The sequence below is a fragment of the Oncorhynchus tshawytscha genome, linkage group LG13, assembly GCF_018296145.1.
Source record: "Oncorhynchus tshawytscha isolate Ot180627B linkage group LG13, Otsh_v2.0, whole genome shotgun sequence".
NCBI lineage: Eukaryota > Metazoa > Chordata > Actinopteri > Salmoniformes > Salmonidae > Oncorhynchus > Oncorhynchus tshawytscha.
In genome coordinates this window covers 40885588-40911187 of record NC_056441.1, presented here as the reverse complement: position 1 = coordinate 40911187, position 25600 = coordinate 40885588, and the positions used below count along the sequence as shown (strand labels likewise).

General features: G+C 43.0%; 1 protein-coding gene across 1 annotated transcript in view; it reads left to right on the top strand.

The window, feature by feature from the left end:
* LOC112264961 (zinc finger protein ZFPM2-like) overlaps nt 1-25600 on the top strand; it is a 113750-nt gene extending 88150 nt beyond the window's left edge. The window contains exons 6-8 of the mRNA XM_024441897.1: nt 13268-13474; nt 14116-14358; nt 22427-25600. Of these exons, the coding sequence (XP_024297665.1) occupies nt 13268-13474; nt 14116-14358; nt 22427-24846 (2870 nt within the window). The 3' untranslated portion in view covers nt 24847-25600. The remainder of the gene's footprint in view (nt 1-13267; nt 13475-14115; nt 14359-22426) is intronic.

Genomic DNA, 25600 nt, shown 5'->3' with positions numbered 1-25600 from the left:
TTTAACAAATCAAAAACTGAAAAATTGGGCGTGCAAAATTATTCAGCCCCTTTACTTTCAGTGCAGCAAACTCTCTCCAGAAGTTCAGTGAGGATCTCTGAATGATCCAATGTTGACCTAAATGACTAATGATGATAAATACAATCCACCTGTGTGTAATCAAGTCTCCGTATAAATGCACCTGCACTGTGATAGTCTCAGAGGTCCGTTAAAAGCGCATAGAGCATCATGAAGAACAAGGAACACACCAGGCAGGTCCGAGATACTGTTGTGAGGAAGTTTAAAGCCGGATTTGGATACAAAAAGATTTCCCAAGCTTTAAACATCCCAAGGAGCACTGTGCAAGCGATAATATTGAAATGGAAGGAGTATCAGACCACTGCAAATCTACCAAGACCTGGCCATCCCTCAACTTTCAGCTCATAGAAGGAGAAGACTGATCAGAGATGCAGCCAAGAGGCCCATGATCACTCTGGATGAACTGCAGAGATCTACAGCTGAGGTGGGAGACTCTGTCCATAGGACAACAATCAGTCATATATTGCACAAATCTGGCCTTTATGGAAGAGTGGCAAGAAGAAAGCCATTTCTTAAAGATATCCATAAAAAGTGTTGTTTAAAGTTTGCCACAAGCCACCTGGGAGACACACCAAACATGTGGAAGAAGGTGCTCTGGTCAGATGAAACCAAAATTGAACTTTTTGGCAACAATGCAAAATGTTATGTTTGGCGTAAAAGCAACACAGCTCATCACCCTGAACACACCATCCCCACTGTCAAACATGGTGGTGGCAGCATCATGGTTTGGGCCTGCTTTTCTTCAGCAGGGACAGGGAAGATGGTTAAAATTGATGGGAAGATGGATGGAGCCAAATACAGGACCATTCTGGAAGAAAACCTGATGGAGTCTGCAAAAGACCTGAGACTGGGACGGAGATTTGTCTTCCAACAAGACAATGATCCAAAACATAAAGCAAAATCTACAATGGAATGGTTCAAAAATAAACATATCCAGATGTTAGAATGGCCAAGTCAAAGTCCAGACCTGAATCCAATCGAGAATCTGTGGAAAGAACTGAAAACTGCTGTTCACAAATGCTCTCCATCCAACCTCACTGAGCTCGAGCTGTTTTGCAAGGACTAATGGGAAAAAATTTCAGTCTCTCGATGTGCAAAACTGATAGAGACATACCCCAAGCGACTGACAGCTGTAATCGCAGCAAAAGGTGTCGCTACAAAGTATTAACTTAAGGGGGCTGAATAATTTTGCACGCCCAATTTTTCAGTTTTTGATTTGTTAAAAAAGTTTGAAATATCCAATAAATGTCGTTCCACTTCATGATTGTGTCCCACTTGTTGTTGATTCTTCACAAAAAAAGACAGTTTTATATCTTTATGTTTGAAGCCTGAAATGTGGCAAAAGGTCGCAAAGTTCAAGGGGGCCGAATACTTTCGCAAGGCACTGTACATTTAAACTCAGTTTTTCACAAATCCTGACATTTAATCCTAGTAGAAATTCCCTGTTTTAGGTCAGTTAGGATTACCACTTTATATTAAGAACGTGAAATGTCAGAATAATAGTAGAGTGATTTATTTCAGCTTGTAATTATTTTATCACATTCCTAGTTGGTAAGAAGTTTACATACACTCAATTAGTATTTGGTAGCATTGCCTTTAAATTGTTTAACTTGGGTCAAATGTTTCGGGTAGCCTTCCACAAGCTACCCACAATATGTTGGGTGAATTTTGGCCCATTCCTCCTGACAGAGCAATGGTAACTGAGTCAGGTTTGTAGGCCTCCTTGCTCGCACACACTTTTTCAGTTCTGCCCACACATTTTCTATAGGATTGAGGTCAGGGCTTTGTGATGGCCACTCCAATACCTTGACTTTGTTGTCCTCAACTTCTTAACGCACCCATCCCGTTAGCGGGATCAGTTTCATCAACACCCGCTGAATTGCAGCGCGCCAAATTCAAATTAAATTACTAAAAATATTAAATTTTCATGAAATCACAAGTGCAATATATCAAAACACAGCTTAGCCTGTTGTTAATCCACCTGGCATGTCAGATTTCAATACATCTATTTGGCGAAAGCATAACAAGCGTTTATGTAAGAACATCTCTCTCAGTAGAAAAAAATATTACAAACACCTAGCAGCCAAGTAGATAGGTCACGAAAGTCAGAAAAGCAATAGATTAAATCGCTTACCTTTGATGATCTTCGGATGTTTTCACTCACGAGACTCCCAGTTACACAATAAATGTGCCTTTTGTTCCATAAAGATAATTTTTATATCCAAAATACCTCAATTTGTTTGGCGCGTTATGTTCAGAGCGGTCACGACATCGCAGATGAAAATTCCAAATATTATCCGTAATGTCCACAGAAACATGTCAAGCATTTTTTTATAATCAACCCTCAGGTTGTTTTTATAATATATAATCTATAATATATCAACTGGGACTGTCGCTTTTTCAATAGGAGAGGGAGAGACAATGGCTGCCCCACTCTGTTGCGCAAGCAAAACTCTGCGAACATCCAGCTATCCACTGACGCGATGTTATCTTTCTCGCTAATTTTTCAAAATAAAAGCCTGAAACTATGTCTAAAAACTGTTGACACCTTGAGGAAGCCATATGAAAAGGAATCTGGTTGATATCCCTTTAAATGCAGGAAAGGCATCCAATGGAACAGAGAGCTTTCAGGAAAAACAGCACTTCCTGGTTTGATTTTCCTGCAATACCAGTTCTGTTAAACTCACATGCAATATTTTGACAGTTTTGGAAACTTTAGAGTGTTTTCTGTCCTAATCTGACAGAAATTATATTAATTTCTTTCTATTAATTATATGCATATTCTAGTTTCTGGGCCTGAGAAATAGGCCGTTTCAAATGGGTACGAAAATCCTGCCCCCTACACTCAAGAAAGTTAAGCCATTTTGCCACAACTTTGGAAGTATGCTTGGGGTCATTGTCCATTTGGAAGACCCATTTTCGACTAAGCTTTAACTTCCTGACTGATGTCTTGAGATGTTGCTTCCATATATCCACATAATTTTCCTGCCTCATGATGCCATCCATTTTGTGAAGTGCACCAGTCCCTCCTGCAGCAAATCACCACCACAACATGATGCTGCCACCCCCGTGCTTCATGGTTGGGATGGTGTTCTTCGGCTTGCAAGCCTCCCCCTTTTTCCTCCAAATGGTCATTATGGCCAAACAGTTCTATTTTTGTTTCATCAGACCAGAGGACATTTCTCCAACAAGTATGATCTTTGTCCCCATGTGCAGATGGAAATTGTAGGCTGGCTTTTTTATGTCAGTTTTGGAGTAGTGGCTTCTTCCTTGCTGAGCGCCCTTTCAGGTTATGTTGATATAGGATTTGTTTTACTGTGGATATAGATACTTATGTAACTGTTTCCTCCAGCATCTTCACAAGGTCCTTTGCTGTTGTTCTGGGATTGATTTTCACTTTTCACACCAAAGTACGTTCATCTCTAGAGACAGAACGCGCCTCCTTTCTGAGCGGTATGATGGCTGTGTGGTCCCTTGGTGTTTATACTTGCGTACTATTGTTTGTACAGATGAACGTGGTACCTTCAGGTGTTTGGAAATTGCTCCCAAGGATGAACCAGACTTGTGGAGGTCTACAAATATTTTCTGAGGTCTTGGCTGATTTCTTTTGATTTTCAATTATGTCAAGCAAAGAGGCACTGAGTTTGAAGGTCGGCCTTGAAATACATCCACAGGTACACCTCCAATTGACTCAAATGGTGTCAATTAGCCTATCAGAAGCTTCTACAGCCATGATATAATTTTCTGGAATTTTCCAAGCTGTTTAAAGGCACAGTCAACTTAGTGTATGTTAACTTCTGACCCCTTGGAATTGTGATACAGTGAATTATTAGTTAAATAATTTGTCTGTAAACAATTGTTGGAAAAAGTACTTGTGTCATGCACAAAGTAGATGTCCTAACCGACTTGCCAAAACTGTAGTTTGTTAACAAGAAATTTGTGGAATGGTTGAAAAACTAATTTTAATCACTCCAACCTAAGTGTATGTAAACTTACGACTTCAACTTGTATGTGATCAATACATGTTGATGATTTCATTCCTGTGCTGTTTGTAACTACCCCTGTACAGTAGGTTGACTGATAACCTGAACCAGGTTTCAGGCACTGGTTACAGTTTGAAGCTTCTTTTTAAGTGGGCAGCTTGATGAAAGCCAGTCAATATTCAAATCACCCAGAGAATGTACCTCTCTGTTTATATCTAATACATTATCAAGCATTTCTCTTATTTATTCCAGATGCTGATTGTTAGCAACCGGTGGTCTATAGCACCCTCCTACAAGAATGGGCTTTAGGTGAGGCAGATGAACCTGCAGCCATATTACTTTAACAGTATTTAACATGAGATCCTCTCTAAGCTTTACAGGAATGAGGTTCTGAATATAAACAGAAACACCCACACCATTTTTATTGCTACCACTGTATCATCAAAGTTATTATCTAAGTCAGTTTCAGACATAGTCAGAATATGAATGTCATCTGTTACAGGCAAATTATTGATTTCATTAACCTTGTTTCTTAAGCTACATATGTTAACGTGGGCTATTTTGAGCCCTTTTCGTCTGGGATGCTTACTTGCTTTACTGGGAAGCTTAGCAGAAGTAGATATTATCATGTTATTTATGTTAGAGCAGCAGGGTGACGGAAGGTTGCCGACGTCGACTTCGAAATTGTAGGATTAGGCACGCGGCCGCAGACCCCTAGCGACGAAGGTGCAGGAAGATCAGACTCCAGGATGTCCAAACTATTCGTTGTTTGGATCAGCTCCGGGCTTCTCGTTGGGAGTGTAGACTGCTTTGCGGGAGGCCGCTTTCTTCGTCTTCCACGGCTCGTGACATGTGACCATCGTTGATTGATCCTTCGACTCCGCTATTTAATGGGGAGCTCTGGGCAACACCGGCCAGTTGGATAACGACAAACGACAAGGTGGAGATGCATCTAACAAGCGCAAATTTCGCCCAGCCACCGGCGTTGAAAATGTAAACATTCCACTCTTCGTTTTCTACAGTTTCTTTCGTAGGCTGGCGACCTGCGTGATCAAGCCTATAATCAAGCAAACAATTGGCGCATTGGAACTCTGAGTGATCCGGTTTGTCCCGAAACATGAAACAGCCTCTGTTGTTCAGAAAAATAAGCATTTGCCAAAAATGGAGAGAGTGCATAGTGAGGTTGGAAGGGTTCAGGCAGCTCTGCCGCACCCTCTCCATATTCATATTCCTCAACAGCTGTGTTATCACTTAAAAGCCTTTCCAATTACAACAACAAGACAAAAACTCCTTTGGATTCAGTCCAGACCTGCTAAATGATAAAATAAGCGCTCATTCTCTCGCTCCCTGTCTTTCTCCCTCTTAATCTCCACAAAGCACCTTGGAGGCCGCTCACCCAAATACATGCCAATGAAGGCGGAAGTGTCATTCAGAGATGCAGGTGTCACATTTGATAATAAACTTCTGGATGAAATATGCCTGGGCTAATGAGGCACAGGGCTAGCCTGTCAGGGTTGGAACCATTGGCAGTGGGGATTGTTTGCGGGCTGATAACGTTCTGCATTGCGTCAACATTCCAAAATCCATCATTAATAAACAGAGCAGTCTCTATCATAGGGAGCGTCTGGATCTGTGTGTTAAGTGGAAGACATTGCTTTCCATTACAGAATGCTTGTGGGATTCAGGGTGGGAGGACTGGAGGAGCATAATGGGGTGTATAATCTGCTCATATTTATTTAGCTGTTCGTGAGGGTTTTATACTGATTCCATACGTCAGTAGTAAATTAAGCAGAAGAACACAAGAAAGCTATGTATTGTCATTTATTTAGCTAGTTTGGAAAATAAAAGCAGGAATGAAGAACTTCTCAGTGGAGTGTTCTGACCAACTTTTAAAAGACCATCCAAAGGTCTACAAGAATAAATGTTCTGTCATTATTTGTTACTCTCTACCATTATCAATTATACCCCTATTGAACTGATATGTGGATCTGGTGAATATGTTTCTCTGTTCTGTACATTTGTAGGTTTTCCTAAATAATTTATCCTCTTAGATGTAAGGGACCTTCGTGGTTCTGGTACCGGTTCCGACCACAGACAAAGCACATGCCTGCAATTGTTACATTGTAGCGCAGCATGGTAGCACATTCAGAGATCAATTTATAGCCATTAATCTAAAATAATTTCTATAGATTTTAAACAAAAAACTTTCTCATAGACGGAGAAGTTTAATATAAGATGAACGAGCTCAGGAAGCTCAGGAAGCCAAGCTAGAGCTTTGTAAAACGTTTACAGTGATGGTGGCTGACCTTTTGATCAAGAAAGACACATTTTCTCTAAACATACAAATATGTATTTTACAGTTATAAGGAAAGTGAATTCTTTTAGTTAGTAGTTTTATAATGTGATTCGGAAAGCATATACTGTAAGTCATTTCAAGCCTAATTCATAGTTTTGTTGAATAGGAAATAAAATCATATAAAATATCATATTTGAATGTTTCTACCATATTTATACTGTGCACTTGAGATTATGTCTTCAAAAGTGACTAAACCTCAGAGTAATTTATAACTATTTTACCAGAAAGGTGAGATTTGAACCTTTCTTTGAGTATGCGGCATTACTATACTGAAAAGTTAATATAAACAGAACATGCAACAATTTCAAAGCTACAGTTCATAGTATAGAAGGAAATCATTCAATTGAAATGAATTCATTAGGCCCTAATCTATGGATTTCATATGACTCGGCAGGGACACAGCCACGGGTGGGCCTGAGAGGGCACAGGCCCCCCCATTTGGGAGCCAGGTCCACCCATTGGGGAGCCAGGCCCAGCCAATTAGAATCAGTTTTTCCCCACAAAAGGGCTTTATTACAGACATAAATACTCCTCAGCACCCCTCCTCAGACGATCCCATAGGTGAAGAAGCCGGATGTGGAGGTCCTGGACGCAGTTACACATGGTCTGCGGTTGTGAGGCGAGTTGGTTGTACTGCCAAATTCTCTAAAACGAAGATGGAGGATGCTTATGGTAAAGAGATTAGCATTGAATTATTTGGCAACAGCTCTGTTGGACATTCCTGCAGTCAGCATGCCAATTGCACGCTCCTTCAAAACTTGAAACATCTATGGCATTGTGTTGTGTGACAAAACTGCACATTTTAGATTGGGCTTTTCTTGTCCATAGCAAAAGGTGCACCTGTGTAATGATCATGTTTAATCATGTTTAATCAGCTTCTTGATATGCCACACCTGTCAGGCGGATGGGTTATCTTGGCAAATGAGAAATGCTCACTAACAGGGATGTTAACAGACATTTTAGAGAAATAAGCTTTTTGTGTGTATGGAACATTTCTGGGATCTTTTATTTTATTTAATGAAAAATGGGACCAACAGTTTACATATTGCATTTATATTTTTGTTCAGTATAGTTATTGTTTATGGCCCTCTCATGATAAATTGTTACTTTTGGTGATTACGTAGATGACATTTTCGATTATATTTAGTTACATCTGGTTTTAAAGGAACATTCCACAGCATGTCTCCAAGACTTCACCGCTAGTTGTTAATGGCCCTAGTTATCCAAATTGGCCAAAAAACAAACAATCGCGCAAATAAACAATAAAATTGTATTTATCCAACCAGGAAGTCATTTGTTAGAATCATGAGATTACTACAGCTTCGATGATGCTTTGCGTCTGGAAGGTAGGTACATGGAGGAGTGTCTAAGCTAGATGGGTGTTAGATTGGCACTAGCTCTGAATAATACATTTTTTTTAAAACAGGCAGAACTCGAAGTGGATCTAGTAACGATACACAACCACAATGCACACAACACTATATGAAAAGATGACGATATAAAAGCATAAGCTAGCAGTCGCAAAACACTTACTCTGGGATCATTTGTGTGATGAGGCGAAAGCAACCAACTGTAGACAAAAGTCGAGGAGTGACGTCGGAGGTTAATCTGCGACAGCCGAAAGTCAGACACTGATGTGGTTTTCCAACAGCAGGGCTCACTGCAACATGGTAGTGTTGCCATTGTTTATAAAAGTTGTTCTTGATAATGTGGAAATAAACATGTCTCCAACCCCCATATCACACACTCACAAACTGGAAATGTGTATGTACATCGTAAACATGAATTGTGGCAAGTCTTTGGTCACATTCACGTGTGGGGAATGTGGTTGATAATAGAGTCTCCCACAATGCAGGATGAAGTTGGTGAAGAGCAACTGAAGAAACTTGCAGTCGACTGCAGTAGAAACTTTATGACCTTTGATCACATGATTTTTGTAAAGTTCATGCAGTCAACATGTAGGCACAAGTCGGACAATTGGTCACCGACTTGACAAAAGTGTTCTGCCCTCTGTCTCTGTAGCGATTACAGTCGGGCCGGATTCCACATAGTCAGTGTTTCACGAGCTTCCACAGCTTTGCAGCTGCTCGCATCTTTGTTGTTTTTGTTTGTTAACTCGTTGATTTAGGGACTACTTTACCTCTGGATGAGCTACTAGGGACACATTGCCAACTGGTTTGTGCCCCGATATTCTATCCTCATGCACGACATATTGAGAAAGGACACCATCCACGACTATGAGTCGGTCTACTAGCCAGAGACGTGGCCTCTGTGCTTCGCTTCCTGGCTTGTTCCTCTCCAACGTGCATTCACTCACCATCAAAACTGATGAACTAATCAGCCTAGACTCCAGAGTTTTATATTTTATGTTTACTGTTCCGATATTGTATTCTGTGTATTCTGTATGTATATTGTCTACTGCTGGCAGCACCTTCTCACTCAGTCAAATTCCGGTTATGTGTAAATGTACTTGGCAAATAAAGGTGATTCTGATTATTCAACAAAACTTGATAAAAGTTGTACTCGTCCAACTCTGCAAGGGGGTCATTGCTTGCAGCAGCCATTCTACTCATGACTTCTACTCATGGTTCGCTGACAGTAGTAACGAGAGAAGCTCAGGGTCACTGAGGGTCAAATCTGGAACATAACCATACATAACTTCTGCTCTACAGAACTCCTTTGGAAGCTGTTTTCACAGTCCTACATGTTTGTAATGTGATCTGGGAAATTATTTTAGGGTACAAAATGTCCAGAACGTTCCTTTAAAATCATGAGGAGAACTGTCCTCCTCTTCCTCCCTGGAGGAGCCTCCCTGTTACATTAATCCCACAAACCCATTACAATGCCGTAACTTTAAGACTTGGATAAACAAAGACCATCATTTAGATGGAGGTGGACATTTGTTGGCTCTGGATCTTTGAGTCTGTTGGAAGAGAGGAAACAAAGACCAAAGGGAGGGGAAGTTTGTTGGCTCATGTACTGTGAGGCAATCGAGGAAGACAAGAGATAGATGGAGACTAGGAGAGGACTGTCTATCTGACTGGCACTTTGCAGGAGCTTAGCTCATCCAGCCAGTAAAGCAGAAGTAGACTGACAGCAGCTGGTTACCTACACCAATAACAGTCCGTCAAGAAACTCACTCAACTCGCACTTCCAAAATGAGAAAATTGGACACAGGTAGAATTTTTTTACATATGCGTAAAGACCCTCAAAACTCACTGCACCCCCACCCCCCGGCCCCACCCACATGTAGGAAGGAAAATAAATATGAATATGAAATATGCATTACCCCTAAACAAGCATCCTGGCCCTGGGATTGTAGCGGATGTTCAGTTGCTTCGTGCTGCTGTCCTCTCCGCTGTCTGTTTGATCTAGTGCTCTGGCATTGCGATCAATGAGGACACAGGTGCAGGGCGCAGATGGCAGCGTGCTGATACCAGGAGGGGTGCGGGTTGGATGGAGGGGGAGTGGAGGGGGGTTCAGAGACCGTGCCAGGATGACAGAATGGTACCAGGGACGGGGGCCCTCCCCTTCCCTCCCCCTCCTGTGAAACATGCAGTCCCATCTTCACTAATGGAGGTTGTTGTTGTTTTGTTCTCAGTGCAAGCTTTTGATTTGTGGTTCAAGCTAAGGGAAACTGCACTCCGTAACATAGTTTTAGTGTTCTGAGTTCCAATTGAATAGATCTTTGGACATAAAAGGTTTAGGCCTCCTGGGGAGCTAATCATAACAAAGTAGCAAGGGCAGCCTATTACCACTGTAGTGTCCATTTAACACTTGTTTAATAGTCCAAAACAAGCATTTCATTACACCTGCAATAACTCCCGAGTGGCGCAGCGGTCTAAGGTACTGCATTCTCAGTACAAGAGGTGTCACTACAGTCCCTGGTTCGAATCCAGGCTGTATCACTTCCTGCTGTGATTGGGAGTGCCATAGGGGTGGGTGCACAATTGGCCCAGCGTCGTCTGGGTTTGGCCAGGGTAGGCCGTCATTGTAAATACATATTTTTTCTTCACTGACTTGCCTAGTTAAAATATAAAAAAATAACATCTGCTAAATATGTGTATGTGAGCAATAAAATGTGATTTGTAAAAAGTGACTGTTAAAGCGTAACTGTCAAAGGTATGGTATGTTAGGCTACTCCCCTCTGTATGCTATGGTATGTCTAATGTCATGTGAATCTCTGTGTAATCTGGATTCCCTGACTGAGAATGCAATTGATTCTGGTATATGAGCAAGAAAAATGTTAATTAGAGACAAATCAAATTATAATAAAATGTAGAAATACTCTTAATTCCCATCTCATTGCTTGTTTATGACTTGTTTATGACGAAGTGCAGTGTGGTAACAGTAATCCATGGAGAGATCGCCACCTTGTGGAGAAGAGGTGTCACATCTTGATCAACTGCTACAAGGGAAAAAAAGGAATGGCAATTTGTTATTTATTTAACTAGGCAAGTCAGTTAAGAACAAATTCTCATTAACAAAGACGGCCTACACCGGCTAAACCCAGGCAACTCGGGGCCAATTGTGCACCGCCATATGGGACTCCCAATCACGGCTGGTTGTGATACAGGCCAATTTCATCCTTTACAAACCTTTGTTGCTGCTGTTGCTGCTTGACTTTGAGAAGTGATTGGCAGAATTTTCTTTGAATTCTTACTTGTTACTATAAACAGTATATTTTTAAAATGTAGTACCTTGCTAAGAAATCACCTGCAATTATAATTTGAAGGTTATGTGAATCCATCACATTACATGTAATGTTGAAATAGCAATTGTCAGAGCCTTATATTCTCAACATAACGCTCTGGCTTTAGCTGAAATCAATCATACTAGTTCCATTGACATGCGTATGATTGTTTTGTGTGTTTGCCGTGCACATCTTTAAATGGAGAGCAGGAGCATTGTCCAGATGGTCTGTCAGTACCCTGTGTCTTTCTTCTAGTGTTTAGCTCCAACATATCATGGTTAGCTCGTTATCTCGGCAGCCAGACTTTTGTAAATAGTCATATTAAAAGATGGAGAGGCTGTCATTGGGAGAGAGATAAATGTTATCATGGCTCCAAAGCCCTCCTTTCTTGTTCTTCTGCCTAATTAGTTTGTTCTCTGGCCTCCTGTGGAATGTTCCATGCCAAGGCTTCTAGAATTAGATTTTCCATGACTTTCATGTTAAAAGTGTTTGTTCTAGGATGTGAACTCAGAATTAAAAGAAACGTCCTCTCATTGTCAACTGTGTTTATTTTCAGCAAACTTAACATGTGTAAATATTTGTATGAACATGACAAGATTCACCAACTGAGCCATAAACTGAACAAGTTCCATAGACATGTGACTAACAGAAATGGAATAATGTGTCCATGAACAAAGGGGGGGGGGGTCCAAATCAAAAGTAACAGTCAGTATCTGGTGTGGCCACCAGCTGCATTAAGTACCGCAGTGCATCTCCTCCTCATGGACTGCACCATATTTGCCAGTTCTTGCTGTGAGATATTACCCCACTCTTCCACCAAGGCACCTGCAAGTTCCCAGACATTTCTGAGGGGAATGGCCCTAGCCCTCACCCTCCGATCCAACAGGTCCCAGACTTGCTCAATGGGATTGAGATCCAGGCTCTTCGCTGGCCATGGCAGTACACTGACATTCCTGTCTTGTAGGAAATCACCACAGAATGAGCAGTATGGCTGGTGGCATTGTCATGCTGGAGGGTCATGTCAGGATGAGCCTGCAGGAAGGCTACCACATGAGGGATGATGTCTTCCCTGTAACGCACAGCGTTGAGATTGCCTACACTGACAACAAGCTCAGTCCAATGATGCTGTGACATGCCGCCCCAGACCATGACGGACCCTCTACCTCCAAATCGATCCCGCTCCAGAGTACAGGTCTCGGTGTAACGCTCATTCCTTCGATGATAAACACAAATCTGACCGTCACCCCTGGTGAGACAAAACCGAGACTCGTCAGTGAAGAGCACTTTTGGCCAGTCCTGTTTGGTCCAGCGACAGTGGGTTTGTCCCCATAAGCAATGCTGTTGCCGGTGATGTCTGGTGAGGACCTGCCTTACACCAGGCCTACAAGCCCTCAGTCCAGCCTCTCTCAGCCTATTGCGGACAGTCTGAGCACTGATGGAGGGATTGTTCGTTCCTGGTGTAACTTGGGTAGTTGTTGTTGCCATCCTGTACCTGTCCCGCAGGTGTGATGTTCGGATGTACCGATCCTGTGCAGGTGTTGTTACACGTGGTCTGCCACTGTGAGGATGATCAGCTGTCCACCCTGTCTCCCTATAGCACTGTCTTAGGCATCTCACAGTACGGACATTGCAATTTATTGCCCTGGCCACATCTGCAGTCCTCATGACTCCTTGCAGCATGCCTAACCCACATTCACGCAGATGAGCAGGGACCCTGGGCATCTTTCTTTTGGTGTTTTCCAGGGTCAGTAGAAAGGCCTCTTTAGTGTCCTAAGTTTTCATAACTGTGACCTTAATTGCCTACCGTCTGTAAGCTGTTAGTGTCTTAACGACCGTTCCACAGGTGCATGTTCATTATTTGCTGAGTTTATATTGAATGCGGTGGACTACATGGGTTTCACTCATGTTTGACTTGCACAGAGAGAATTCCTTTATATCATGTTCAAGCTGGTGTATCTGAATATGACCTATTAATCATGTAGCCTTAAGAAATTGTACAGTGTGCGAACTGAAGCAGAGAGCATACCATATACTTTACGATACAACATTGGAGTATTATTGCAGGCATAGTCTTTTTTTCTACAATACATCTTTTAACATTATAAGTACACAGTTTCTACCTGATTACTACAAAGAAGAACACGTTTTTTTTCTCAGGTGGACAACTTTGGTGCACTACAACCAAACCCATCATCGAAGGAGAGGAGCTAGCTGCGTTTGCTGTGGACTTCTACTCCCGTCTTCAGGCGGTCAACCAGGCAGCTCTCTCTGAGGGAATGTACCCGGCCAGATTGCTGGACTCCATCCAACTATTGCCCCAACAGGCCAACATGGCATCCATACTTCCCAACGCTATTGTCAACAGTAAGTACATCTTAAGCCTAGGAGACTAGGGCCCATGCCAAATCTTTTCAGCCTCCTGAGGGGGAAAAGGCATTGTTGTGCCCTCTTCATGACTGTGTTGATGTGTGTGTGTGTGCGTGTGGGTATGTGTCCATCCATGCATAGTTGTGTGTGTTTGTCTGTACGTAAGTTTGAGTATTTTTGTGTGTGTGCGTGCGAATGTGTGTGTTTGTCAATTAGCTATCTCAGCTTAGATTAGTCTGTTTGGCAGGTATAAGAGCCTACGGGTTCTCCTTGACCTTCAGTTTGTGTTAAAATTAAGTATTTACTCTTCATCCACATAGACAGCACCCCCATCAAATAACAGCCCATTTACGCTGATTGAGGTCTATTGGGTCATCACTGTTTGACAGTCTATTCCAGCCCTGGTTAAAAATGTAAGTTAACTTAAGCTAAAACGTTTTCCTCACCCATGAGGCCGCACTGAGGCTTTTTAGAGAGTCGATTAAGTACAGTGAGATGTGATTCTAATGTCTATGTGTGTGTATTCATCATGATTGGTTAGATTTATAATGCTTTTCCAGTGCTCAATGCACTGTACATGGTAGGCCTAATGGGGTGAACCTCACCTCATCTCTGTATTCATCTCTGTCTTTCTGCAGAGGACATCTTCCCTTGTAAGGCGTGTGGGATATGGTACCGCAGTGAGAGGAACCTGCAGGCTCATCTGATGTACTATTGCAATGGGAGACAGAGGGACTCAGTCTCAGACATGATGGCAGAGCAGTTAGACAGGAAGACTGGTCCCCATCACATGCCCAACGTAGGCCCCGGCCCCTACCCACACTGCAATTTAACTGGATCAGTACAGCAGGCCTTGGAGATAAACTTGAACACCCACAATGGTAAGCTGAGAGGAGAATATGTTGACATTGTTAGATTCTAAGTTCTGCTACAAATCTAGTCGGATACCAAAAGTCAAACTAGATTTATTCAACACATTGGGCATTGCAGCTGCAAAAGCACTCATACAATTCACAGAATCATATATTTATACCTTTCGATTAGGTGGAGTCACATCCTTGTATTTCTAGGATCAACAATCAATCTCTGTTGCAGTGCAAGAACTGTGTCTGTTCCTCCTATTTATTATTATTGACCTTTATTTCAACAGAGATCACATACAGGTGAAGTGGGAAGTTTACATACACTTAGGTTGGAGTCATGAAACTTGCTTTTCAACCACTCCACAAATGTCTTGTTAACAAACTATAGATTTTGGAAAGTCGGTTAGGACATCTACTTTGTGCATGACAAGTAATTTTTCCAACAATTGTTGACAGACAGATTATTTCAATTAGAATTCACTGTATCACAATTCCAGTGGGTCAGAAGTTTACATACACTAAGTTGACTGGGCCTTTAAACAAAGTCTTGCTCCAAAAGCTTCCGACTTACCTAACATCACTGTTAAGATTAAAACTACAAGTTGGTTTGGAGACTCCTTTTGTGTCTACAGAGCTAGGTAAATCGGCTTTTAATTTCTTTTGCACCCAATGTTTGGAATAATCTCAAATACTTTTTGATTGGAAGTCCCTAGGGCAATTCAGACAGCAGACGGAGGATTTTTATTTAAAAAAATGTTTTAACCTTTTATTTAACTAGGCAAGTCAGTTAAGAACAAGTTCTTATTTTCAATGACGGCCTAGGAACAGTGGGTTAACTGCCTGTTCAGTGGCAAAACGACAGATTTGTACCTTGTCAGCTCAGGGATTTGAACTTGCAACCTTTCGGTTACTAGTCCAACTATTTATGTTAATCTATACTTGCCTGTTGCATATGTTGTTCTTCCAAGATGGTGTTGCAGTCAGACGTCTTTGTCTTTTGTCCTATCGTGTCCCTTGTACATATTTTCTACCTTTTTTTCTTCGCATATACTTTTTAAATATTTTCCTAAACCTCAACTTCTAAATACTCTCCTGCAACCCGCCTCACCCAATGTGGCGTGGATCTGCTTTTTTCTAAAGTATTTCTATTTAACTCCGAACTGGAATACCTCAACTGAAGCTAGCCAGCTAACTACCTACCAGCTATCAGTTAGCAAACCATTGCTAGCAGTCATCAGCTAACCTTTAGCTCAGAAAGCTCTCGCCAGCTCGTACGCGTTTCAAATCAGAGCATACCGGAACTGTTTTTCTCTCAATATCCCCAAATTCCTACCACAAACTCTGAACATTTTCATATGGCTCTTCGCAACTAACCGCAATCCCGGGTGACCACTAGCATTTCCATCCCGGAGCAAGCACCAATTAGCCTGTAAGCTAGCCCGGCCAGGGCTCCTGTGCTACTACCGAAGTCCACTCCTGGGCTACAATATCTGGACCCCTTCTACTGCCGGTACGGGGCACGAAACCCCACCGTTCCTCTACGACTGGAATACCGACATAATCTGCTCGAGGATTCCAAAAGGCCCTTCAGGCGCAACGCCCGCTGAATGCCCATTCTGCTAACCTGCTAGCTACATAGAGCTTCTTGGAACCCTACTAACTCCACGACTGGTCTATTGACGTCACCGCACGAAGAGGCAAAAACACTTACCCCCATCGCGATGTCCCCCAAAAGCTAACTTGTTAGCCCTGGTCTACTAACTGCTAGCTTGCCTGCCCCGGTCTGCTAACTGCTAGCCCCGGTCTGCTAACTGCTTGCTTGCTAACCCCGGTCTGCTAACTGCTTGCTTGCTAACCCGGTCTGCGAACTGCTAGCTTGTTTACCCCCAATCTGCTAACTGCTAGCTTGTTTAGCCCCGGCCTACTAACTGTTAGTGTGTTAGCATCGGCCTGCTAACTGTCTGAATCGCCGTGTTCCCAGTCAGCCCAACCACTCACTGGACCCATATGTTCACTTGGCTACGCATGCCTCTCTCTAATATCAATATGCCTTGTCCATTACTGTCCTGGTTAGTGATTACTGTCTTATTTCACTGTAGAGCCTCTAGCCCTGCTCAATATGTCTTAACAACCATGTTGTTCCACCTCCTACATATGCGATGACATCACCTGGTTTAAATGTCTCTAGAGACTATATCTCTCTCTTCATTACTCAATGCCTAGGTTTACCTCCAATATACTCACATCCTACCTTACCTTTGTCTGCACACTATGCCTTGAATCTATGCTATTGTGCCCAGAAACCTGCTCCTTCTACTTTGTTCCGAACGTGCTAGATGGCCAGTTCGTATAGCATTTAGCCGTACCCTTATCCTACTTCTCCTCTGTTCCTCTGGTGACGTAGAGGTTAATCCAGGTCCTGTAGTGCCTAGCTTCACTCCCCAGGTGCTCTCATTTGTTGACTTTTGTAACCGTAAAAGCCTTGGTTTCATGCTTGTTAACATTAGAAGCCTCCCTAAGTTTGTTTTACTCACTGCTTTAGCACACTCTGCCAACCCGGATGTCTTAGTCGTGTCTGAATCTTGGTTTAGGAAAACCACCAAAAACCTTCATCTCCATCGCTAACTACAACATTTTCGCCAAAATAGAACTGCCAAAGGGGGCGGTGTTGTAATCTACTGCAAAGATAGCCTGCAGAGTTCTGTCATATTATCCAAGTCTGTACCCAAACAATTCGAGCTTCTACTTCTAAAAATGCACCTTTCCAGAAACAAGTCTCTCGCTGTTGCCACTTGCTATAGACCTCCCTCTGCCCCCAGCTGTGCCCTCGATACCATATGTGAATTGATTGCCCCCCATCTATCTTCTGAGCTTGTGCTACTAGGTGAACTAAACTGGGACATGCTTAACACCCCGGCCATCCTACAATCCAAGCTTGATGCCCTCAATCTCACACAAATTATCAATGAACCTACCAGGTACAACTCCAAATCCGTAAACACGGGCACCCTCATAGATGTCATCCTAACTAACTCGCCCTCCAAATACACCTCTGCTGTTTTCAATCAAGATCTCAGCGATTACTGACTCATTGCCTGCATCCGTAATGGGTCTGCGACCAAACGACCACCCCTCATCACTGTCAAATGCTCCCTAAAACACTTCTGGGAGCAGGCCTTTCTAATTGACCTGGCCGGGGTATCCTGGAATGACATTGACCTCATCCCGTCAGTAGATGATGCCTGGCTATTCTTTAAAAGTGCCTTCCTCACCATATTAAATAAGCATGCCCCATTCAAAAAATGTAGAACTAGGAATAGATGAAGTCCGTGGTTCACTCCAGACCTGTCTGCCCTTGACCAGCACAAAAACATCCTGTGGCGTTCTGCATTAGCATCGAATAGCCCCGTGATATACAACTTTTCAGGGAAGTTAGGAACAAATATACACAGGCAGTTAGGAAAGCTAAGGCTAGCTTTTTCAAACAGACATTTGCATCCTGTAGTACTCAAAAACTCAAAAAAGTTCTGGGACACTGTAAAGTCCATGGAGAATAAGAGCACCTCCTCCCAGCTGCCCACTGCTCTGAGGCTAGGAAACACTGTCACCACCGATAAATCCACTATAATTGAGAATTTTAATAAGCATTTCTCTATGGCTGGCCATGCTTTCCACCTTTCTGCCCCTTCCCCGTTCAACTTCCCGGCACCCTCCACAACAACTCGCCAAAGTCCCCACCATTTCTCCTTTACCCAAATCCAGATAGCTGATGTTCTGAAAGAGCTGCAAAATCTGGACCCCTACAAATCAGCTGGGCTAGACCCTCTATTTCTAAAATGATCGAAATTGTTGCAACCCCTATTACTAGCCTGTTCAACCTCTTCTTTCGTATAGTCTGAGATTGCCAAAGATTGGAAAGCTGCCGCGGTCATCCCCCTCTTCAAAGGGGGTGACACTCTAGACCCAAACTGCTACAGACCTATATCTATCCTACCCTGTCTTTCTAAAGGTCTTCGAAAGCCAAGTTAACAGACAGATTACCGACCATTTCGAATCCCACCGTTCCTTCTCCGCTATGCAATCTGGTTTCAGAGCTGGTCATGGGTGCATCTCAGCCACGCTCAAGGTCCTAAACGACATTGATATGAGACATTACTGTGCAGCCGTATTCATCGACCTGGCCAAGGCTTTCGACTCTGCCAATCACCACATTCTTATTGGCAGACTCGATAGCCTGGGTTTCTCAAATTATTGCCTCGCCTGGTTTACCAACTACTTCTCTGAGTTCAGTGTGTCAAATTGGAGGGCCTGTTGTCCGGACCTCTGGCAGTCTCAATAGGGGTGCCACAGGGTTCAATCCTCGGACCGACTCTCTTCTCTGTATACATCAATGATGTTGCTCTTGCTGCTGGTGATTCTCTGATCCACCTCTACGCAGATGACACCATTCTGTATACTTCTGGCCCCTCTTTGGACACTGTGTTAGCTAACCTCCAGACGAGGTTCAATGCCATACAACTCTCCTTTCGTGGCCTCCAACTGCTCGTAAACACAAGTAAAACTAAATGCATGCTATTCAACCGATCACTGCCCGCACCTGCTCGCCCGTCCAGCATCACTACTCTGGACGGCTCTGACTTAGAATACGTGGACAACTACAAATACCTATGTGTCTGGTTAGACTGTAAACTCTCCTTCCAGACTCACATCTCCAATTCAACATTAAATCTAGAATTGGCTTCCTATAACAAACTGGATGCAGTCTATCACAGTGCCATCCGTTTTGTCACCAAAGCCCCACACTACCCACCATTGTGACCTGTACGCTCTCGTTGGTTGGCCCTCGCTTCATACTCGTCGCCAAACCCACTGGCTCCAGGTCATCTATAAGTCTCTGCTAGGTAAAGCCCCGCCTTATCTCAGCTCACTGGTCACCATAGCAGCGCCCATAGCACGTTCTCTAGCAGGTATATTTCACTGGTCATCCCCAAAGTCAATTCCTCCTTTGGTCGTCTTTCCGTCCAGTTCTCTGCTGCCAATGACTGCAACGAACTGTAAAAATCTCTGAAGCTGGAGAGTCATATCTCCCTCACTAGCTTTTAGCACCAGCTGTCAGAGCAGCTCACAGATCACTGCACCTGTACATAGCCCATCTGTAAACAGCCCATCTATCTACCTACCTCATCCCCATACAGTATCTATTTATTTATCTTGCTCCTTTGCACCCCAGTATCTCTACTTGCACATTCATCTTCTGCACATCTACCATTCCAGTGTTTAATTGCTATATTGTAATTACTTCGCCATCATGGCCTATTTATTGCCTTAACTTACCTTATTTGCACTCACTATATATATACTTTTTGTTTTCTTTTGTTCTATTGTATTATTGACTGTTTTGTTTATTCAATGTGTAACTCTGTGTTGTTGTATGTGTCGAATTGCTATGCTTTATCTTGGCCAGGTCGGAGTTGCAAATGAGAACTTGTTCTCAACTAGCCTACCTGGTTAAATAAAGGTGAAATATGTTTGTTTTTGTATTGTGCAGGGCTCATTTGTAAAATAGACATACAGTTGAAGTTGGAAGTTTACATAAACCTTAGCCAAATCCATTTAAACTCAGTTTTTCACAATTCCTGACATTTATTCCTAATAAAAATGCCCTGTCTTAGGTCAGTTAGGATCACCACTTAATTTTAAGAATGTGAAATGTCAGAATTTCAGCTTTTATTTCTTTCATCACATTCCCAGTGGGTCAGAAGTTTACATACACACAAATAGTATTTGGTAACATTGCCTTTAAATGGTTTAACTTGGGTCAAACGTTTTGGGTAGCCTTCCACAAACTTCCCACAATAAGCTGGGTGAATTGTGGCCCATTCCTCCAGACAGAGCTGGTGTAACTGAGTCATGTTTGTAGGCCTCCTTGCTCGCAAACGCTTTTTCAGTTCCGCCCACATATTTTCTATAGGATTGAGGTCAGGGCTTTGTGATGGCCACTCCAATACCTTGACTTTGTTTTCCTTAAGCCAGTTTGCCACAACTTTGGAATTATGCTTGGGGTCATTGTCCATTTGGAAGACCCATTTGCGACCAAGCTTTAACTTGCTGACTGATGTCTTGAGATGATGCTTCAATATATCCACATAATTTTCCTTCCTCATGCTGCCATCTATTTTGTGAAGTGCACCAGTCCCTCCTGCAGCAAAGAATCCCCACAGCATGATGCTGTTACCCCCATGCTTCACAGTTGGAATGTTATTCTTCTGCTTGCAAGCCTCCCTCTTTTTCCTCCAAATATAACAATGGTCATTATGGCCAACCAGTTCTATTTTTGTTTCATCAGACCAGAGGACATTTCTCCAAAAAGTACAGTCTTTGTCCCCATGTGCACTTGCAAACCGTAGTCTGGCTTTTTTATGGAGCAGTGGCTCCTTCCTTGCTGAGTGGCCTTTCAGGGTATGTCGATATAGGACTTGTTTTTCTGTGGATATAGATACTTTTGTACCTGTTTCCTCCAGCATCTTCACAAGGTCCTTTGCTGTTGTTCTGGGATTGATTTGCTTTTCGCACCAAAGCACGTTAATCTCTAGGAGACAGAATGCGTCTCCTTCCTGAGCGGTATGATGGCTGCGTGGTCTCATGGTGTTTATACTTGAGTACTTTTGTTTGTACAGATGAACGTGGTACCTTCAGGTGTTTGGAAATTGCTCCCAAGGATGAACCAGACTTGTGGAGGTCTTCAATTTTTTTTCTGAGGTGTTGGCTGATTTCTTTAGATTTTCCCATGATGTGAAGCAAAGAGGCACTGAGTTTGAAAGGTAGGTCTTGAAATACATCCACAGGTACACCTCCAATTGACTCAAATTATGTCAATTAGCCTATCAGAAGCTTCTAAAGCCATGACATCATTTTCTGGAATTTTACAAGCTGTTTAAAGGCCCAGTCAACTTAGTGTATGTAAACTTCTGACCCACTGGAATTGTGATGCAGTGAAATAATCTGTCTGTAAACAATTGTTGGAAAAATTACTTGTGTCATGCACAAATTAGATGTCCTAACCGACTTGCAAAAACTATAGTTTGTTAACAAAAAATTTGTGGAGTGGTTGAAAAACAAGTTTTAATGACTCCAACCTAAGTGTATGTAAACTTTTGACTTCAACTGTATACCAGCCGTCGGTAAATACACCCAAAAATCAAAAATGTAATTCAACAAAATAGCCTCTAGCCTGTTTAACCGTAACTTTCTTCAATAAACAATTCCCTCTCAAACAAATATGTGCTGTTGGGTATACTCCTGTGTCCGTATTGCATTTACTTGGTAATAGACACGCTTCTAGTTTAAAATATTTAACCTTTTTTTTATCTAGCCAAGTCAGTTGAGAACAAATTATTATTTACAATGACGGCCTACAGCAGCCAAACCCGGACGACACTGGGCAAATTGTGCGCCGCCCTATGGGACTCCCAATCACGGCCGGATGTGATACAGCCTGGGGGACTGAGATGCAGTGCCTTAGACCGGTGCGCCACTCGGGAGCCCGAATACAAAGTGTTATGTGAGGGGTAAATCCAAGACAATACATCACAATTACCACTCTTCATATTTTCAAGCATGGTTGTGGCTGCATCATGCTATGGGTATGCTTGCCATCGGCAAGGACTAGGGATTTTGTTTTAGGATAAAAAGAAACAGAATAGAGCAGTCTACTTTCCAACAGACACTGGGAGACAAATTCACCTTTCAGCAGTACAGTAACCTAAAACTCAAGGCCAAATATACCCTGGAGTTGCTTACCAAGACAACATTGAATGTTCCTGAGTGGCCTAGATACAGTTTTGACTCAAACCGACTTGAATATCTATGGCAAGATTTGAAAATCGCTGTCTAGCAATGATGAACAATGAACATGACAGAGCTCAAAGATTTTTTAAAAGAATAATGTGCAAGAATTCTGTGTAGATTATTGACAAAAAATGAAATACATTTTAATCCCACCTTGTAGCACAACAAAATGTGAAAAAAGTACATGAGTGGAACTTTCTGAAGGCACTAACAATCTAAAATGTCTTCTTCTCCTCAGGTGTTAAGATGGAGGAGGTGGTATCCACTGGCAGCAGTAGTATGACATGCACAGTCTGTGACCACACAGCGGACTCCCTCACCAGCCTCGAACAGCACATTCTCTCCCACCTGTCTCAGACAAGCTACCGGTGCTCCCACTGCCACTTCAGCTTCACCTCCCTCAGGGAACTGGACAAGCACCGGGAGAATCACGGACACAGCCACAGCCCACTCAGACAGCACGGTCCCAGGCAGGTTGAGACAGAGTACTCTCCCAGGGAGGGCAGCAGCGTGGAGAGGAGCCCCCAGCGGGCCATGGTGAAACAGGGGAAGGAGATCCTTCAGAGCCCAGTACTGGGTAGCATCCTTGACACCAGGACTAGTCCCAATGCGGAGCTGGAGAAGATGGAGACTTTCCCAGTGAAATCTGACCCTAACTCAGGAAGCAGGTCTAGTTTCTCCTACACCAGTGTCAAATCGGAACCCTCCAGCCCTCGCCAGGCATCCTCACCCATCCAGAACTACATGGGCCCCGCTGCTTTCCCAATGGGGCCATTCTTACCCCATTTCCCCTTCTCACAGGACATAACAGCTGCCCCCCAGGCCTCGGAGATCCTGGCTAAGATGTCCGAGCTGGTCCACCGTAGACTGAGGCATGGAGGTACTAACAACTACCTCCCTCATGTCATGTACAGCACCCTTGTCCCCAAAGGGGCCACGTGTTTCAAATGCAATATCACTTTCGGTAACTTGGACAACTACTTAGTTCATAAAAAGGACTACTGTAATAGCCGTTGGCAGCATGTGACCAAGCCACATGATTACGCCGGTGTCCTGGACAAAGTGGCTGATACAGGGAGCCCTAAAAGTGGGGATTTGGGTGGGTTGGGCAGCATGAACATGGGTCAGGGTCATCAATCTGACCACAACAGTCATCTCATGTCCCCCCGCCTGAACTTGTCAGGACTGGATGTTGGGGAAGGGAAGGCACAAGTACATGCTGAGCTCACTGGTAGCATGAAGAACCCCTCCACCCCCACCAGTTCAGATGAGAACCCTTCTATACAGGGAGATGTGACAAGTCCCAAAACATCCCAAACGCCTGAGACAGACCCTAACAAGACAACGTGCGAGCCCTGTAAGATTACCTTTAGTCGTACCGAGACCTACATGGTTCACAAGCAGTATTACTGCGCCACGCGTCATGACCCACCCATGAAACGAGTGCATGGAAACAAACTGCCCGCGACCCAGAGAATGGTTCGTACGCGGAAACGGAGGAAGAACTTAGAAATTAGTGTTCCCAACCATGAACAACAGAGGCCTCCCATGAGTCATCATCCACATTACTTTGGGATAGCATCCATTGAAGGACGAGGCATGTACCAAGACCCAGGGAAGATATATGGTAACCAGTTTCACCCCAGTTACAACTTGTTTCTTGGCATGGTTCCTAAGCATCCAGAGGCTAATCTCCCTGTCACTAAATCAGCTCTGATATCTAAGTGCAACACCATAGCTCAAGATGATCAGGACAGCCCTATTGATCTTAGTAAAAAGTGTTCATCATCAAGCCCTGGCAAATTATCTACCGCTCCTAAAAGACTCACGGACTATCACGAGTGCACAGAGTGCAAGATCAGCTTCAACAAAGTGGAAGACTACCTTGCGCACAAACTGAGCTCTTGCCCCATCACTGCTCTAGATCACAAAATATCTGCGGTTGTAAAAAGAGAAGGGTTTAACAACCCAGTAGATGACAACGATACAAACCTGGAGAAATGTGTCACCAATGGAGCCAATAAGGTGTCTTTTCAAACAGGTAGCACTAAGGGGGATCAGCTCGCTGTCATCAAAGAGGAAAACAGGGACCAGTGTCTGTCCCAAGAATTTTGCCCTCCATTATTTAAGAAAATTCGACGTGATGAACAGATTTCACCCTTTTATGGAATCAAGCCTGCCGACTACACCACAGGTACAGTGGTGATGCAGAGAGAGCTCAGCGAGCAGAGACAGAGCCCCAATGAAGGGAGTGAGGTGGAAAAAGAACAGCCTATGCCTGATGGCTACCAGGAAACACCAGGTGTTTTGCCCCAAAATGGCTGCCAGGAGCCTGAGAGCACAGAGAACACACTCCAGGACAACAAGCTTGTTAATTCCTATCTCCCAGACAGCCAAGTATCATCCTTGTCAGATTCAGACAGTCCTGTCAGTGTCAACCCCAAGAACAGTCCTTCCTCATCCTCGTCATCCCCAGCAGTATCTAAGACAGAGGAGGTCCTACCCTCCTGTGTGAGAAGCCTAAATGGCTCCATCCAGGCAACACAGGGTAACGTCAAATACTGCCACCCCTGTGACATCCAGTTCAACAACCTGTCCAACTTCATAACGCACAAGAAGTTCTACTGCTCGTCACACACCGCCGAGCATGTCAAATGAGTTTGGTCCGGTGCCCAGTCTCTCCTCCTAAACCTGCCTCACACAGGGTAAATGCAGCACTGCTGGTGGACAATCAAGAGTAGCAGCTCCTTCAGTTTAATAATGCAAACATGTTTGTGGGACAAAATAAATGTCATCCTTTCCCTCCTATGTGATTTATTTATTTAATTTGAAAAATACTTCCACTGTTAAGATTTTAATTGAAAAAAGTTATATTTAAAGCCTTGTGTCATACGCACAGAGAATTTGACTTTTGAATGCCTATTTATATATTGATTATGAAGAGAGGTACAACAAAAACTATTTGGGGCTGAAAAGCCTCAAACTCTGGTCTATCTGTACAGATTATTTTAGTATGTTTACCGTCATTAAGTGATACAAAAATACTGTTTTTGAAATTATAGGACATGTTTGTTAATCTTATATTTCAGTGTAGAACTTTGTAATGTACTTAATCTGTCAATTGTGCTTGTATATTCATTTTAAATGTCTGATTTTACTCTGATGCAAAACTTGTTTTTAAATGTACCTCTGATTTTGTTCTCCTTTTATATATATTAAAAAGTGAATTCACATTTTTAATTTGTCTGCTTTGATGAATTGTTGATAACATGTTTGAGTATTGACCATGAAGGCTGGGTGATGTGATCATTCCAATGTCAAAAAATACAGTACATTGTTCAAATGTGTTGCTATGCATGCCTGTGTTCGGAATGAAATTCCTCAATGTTTGATATTTTTACTTTATGTGTTG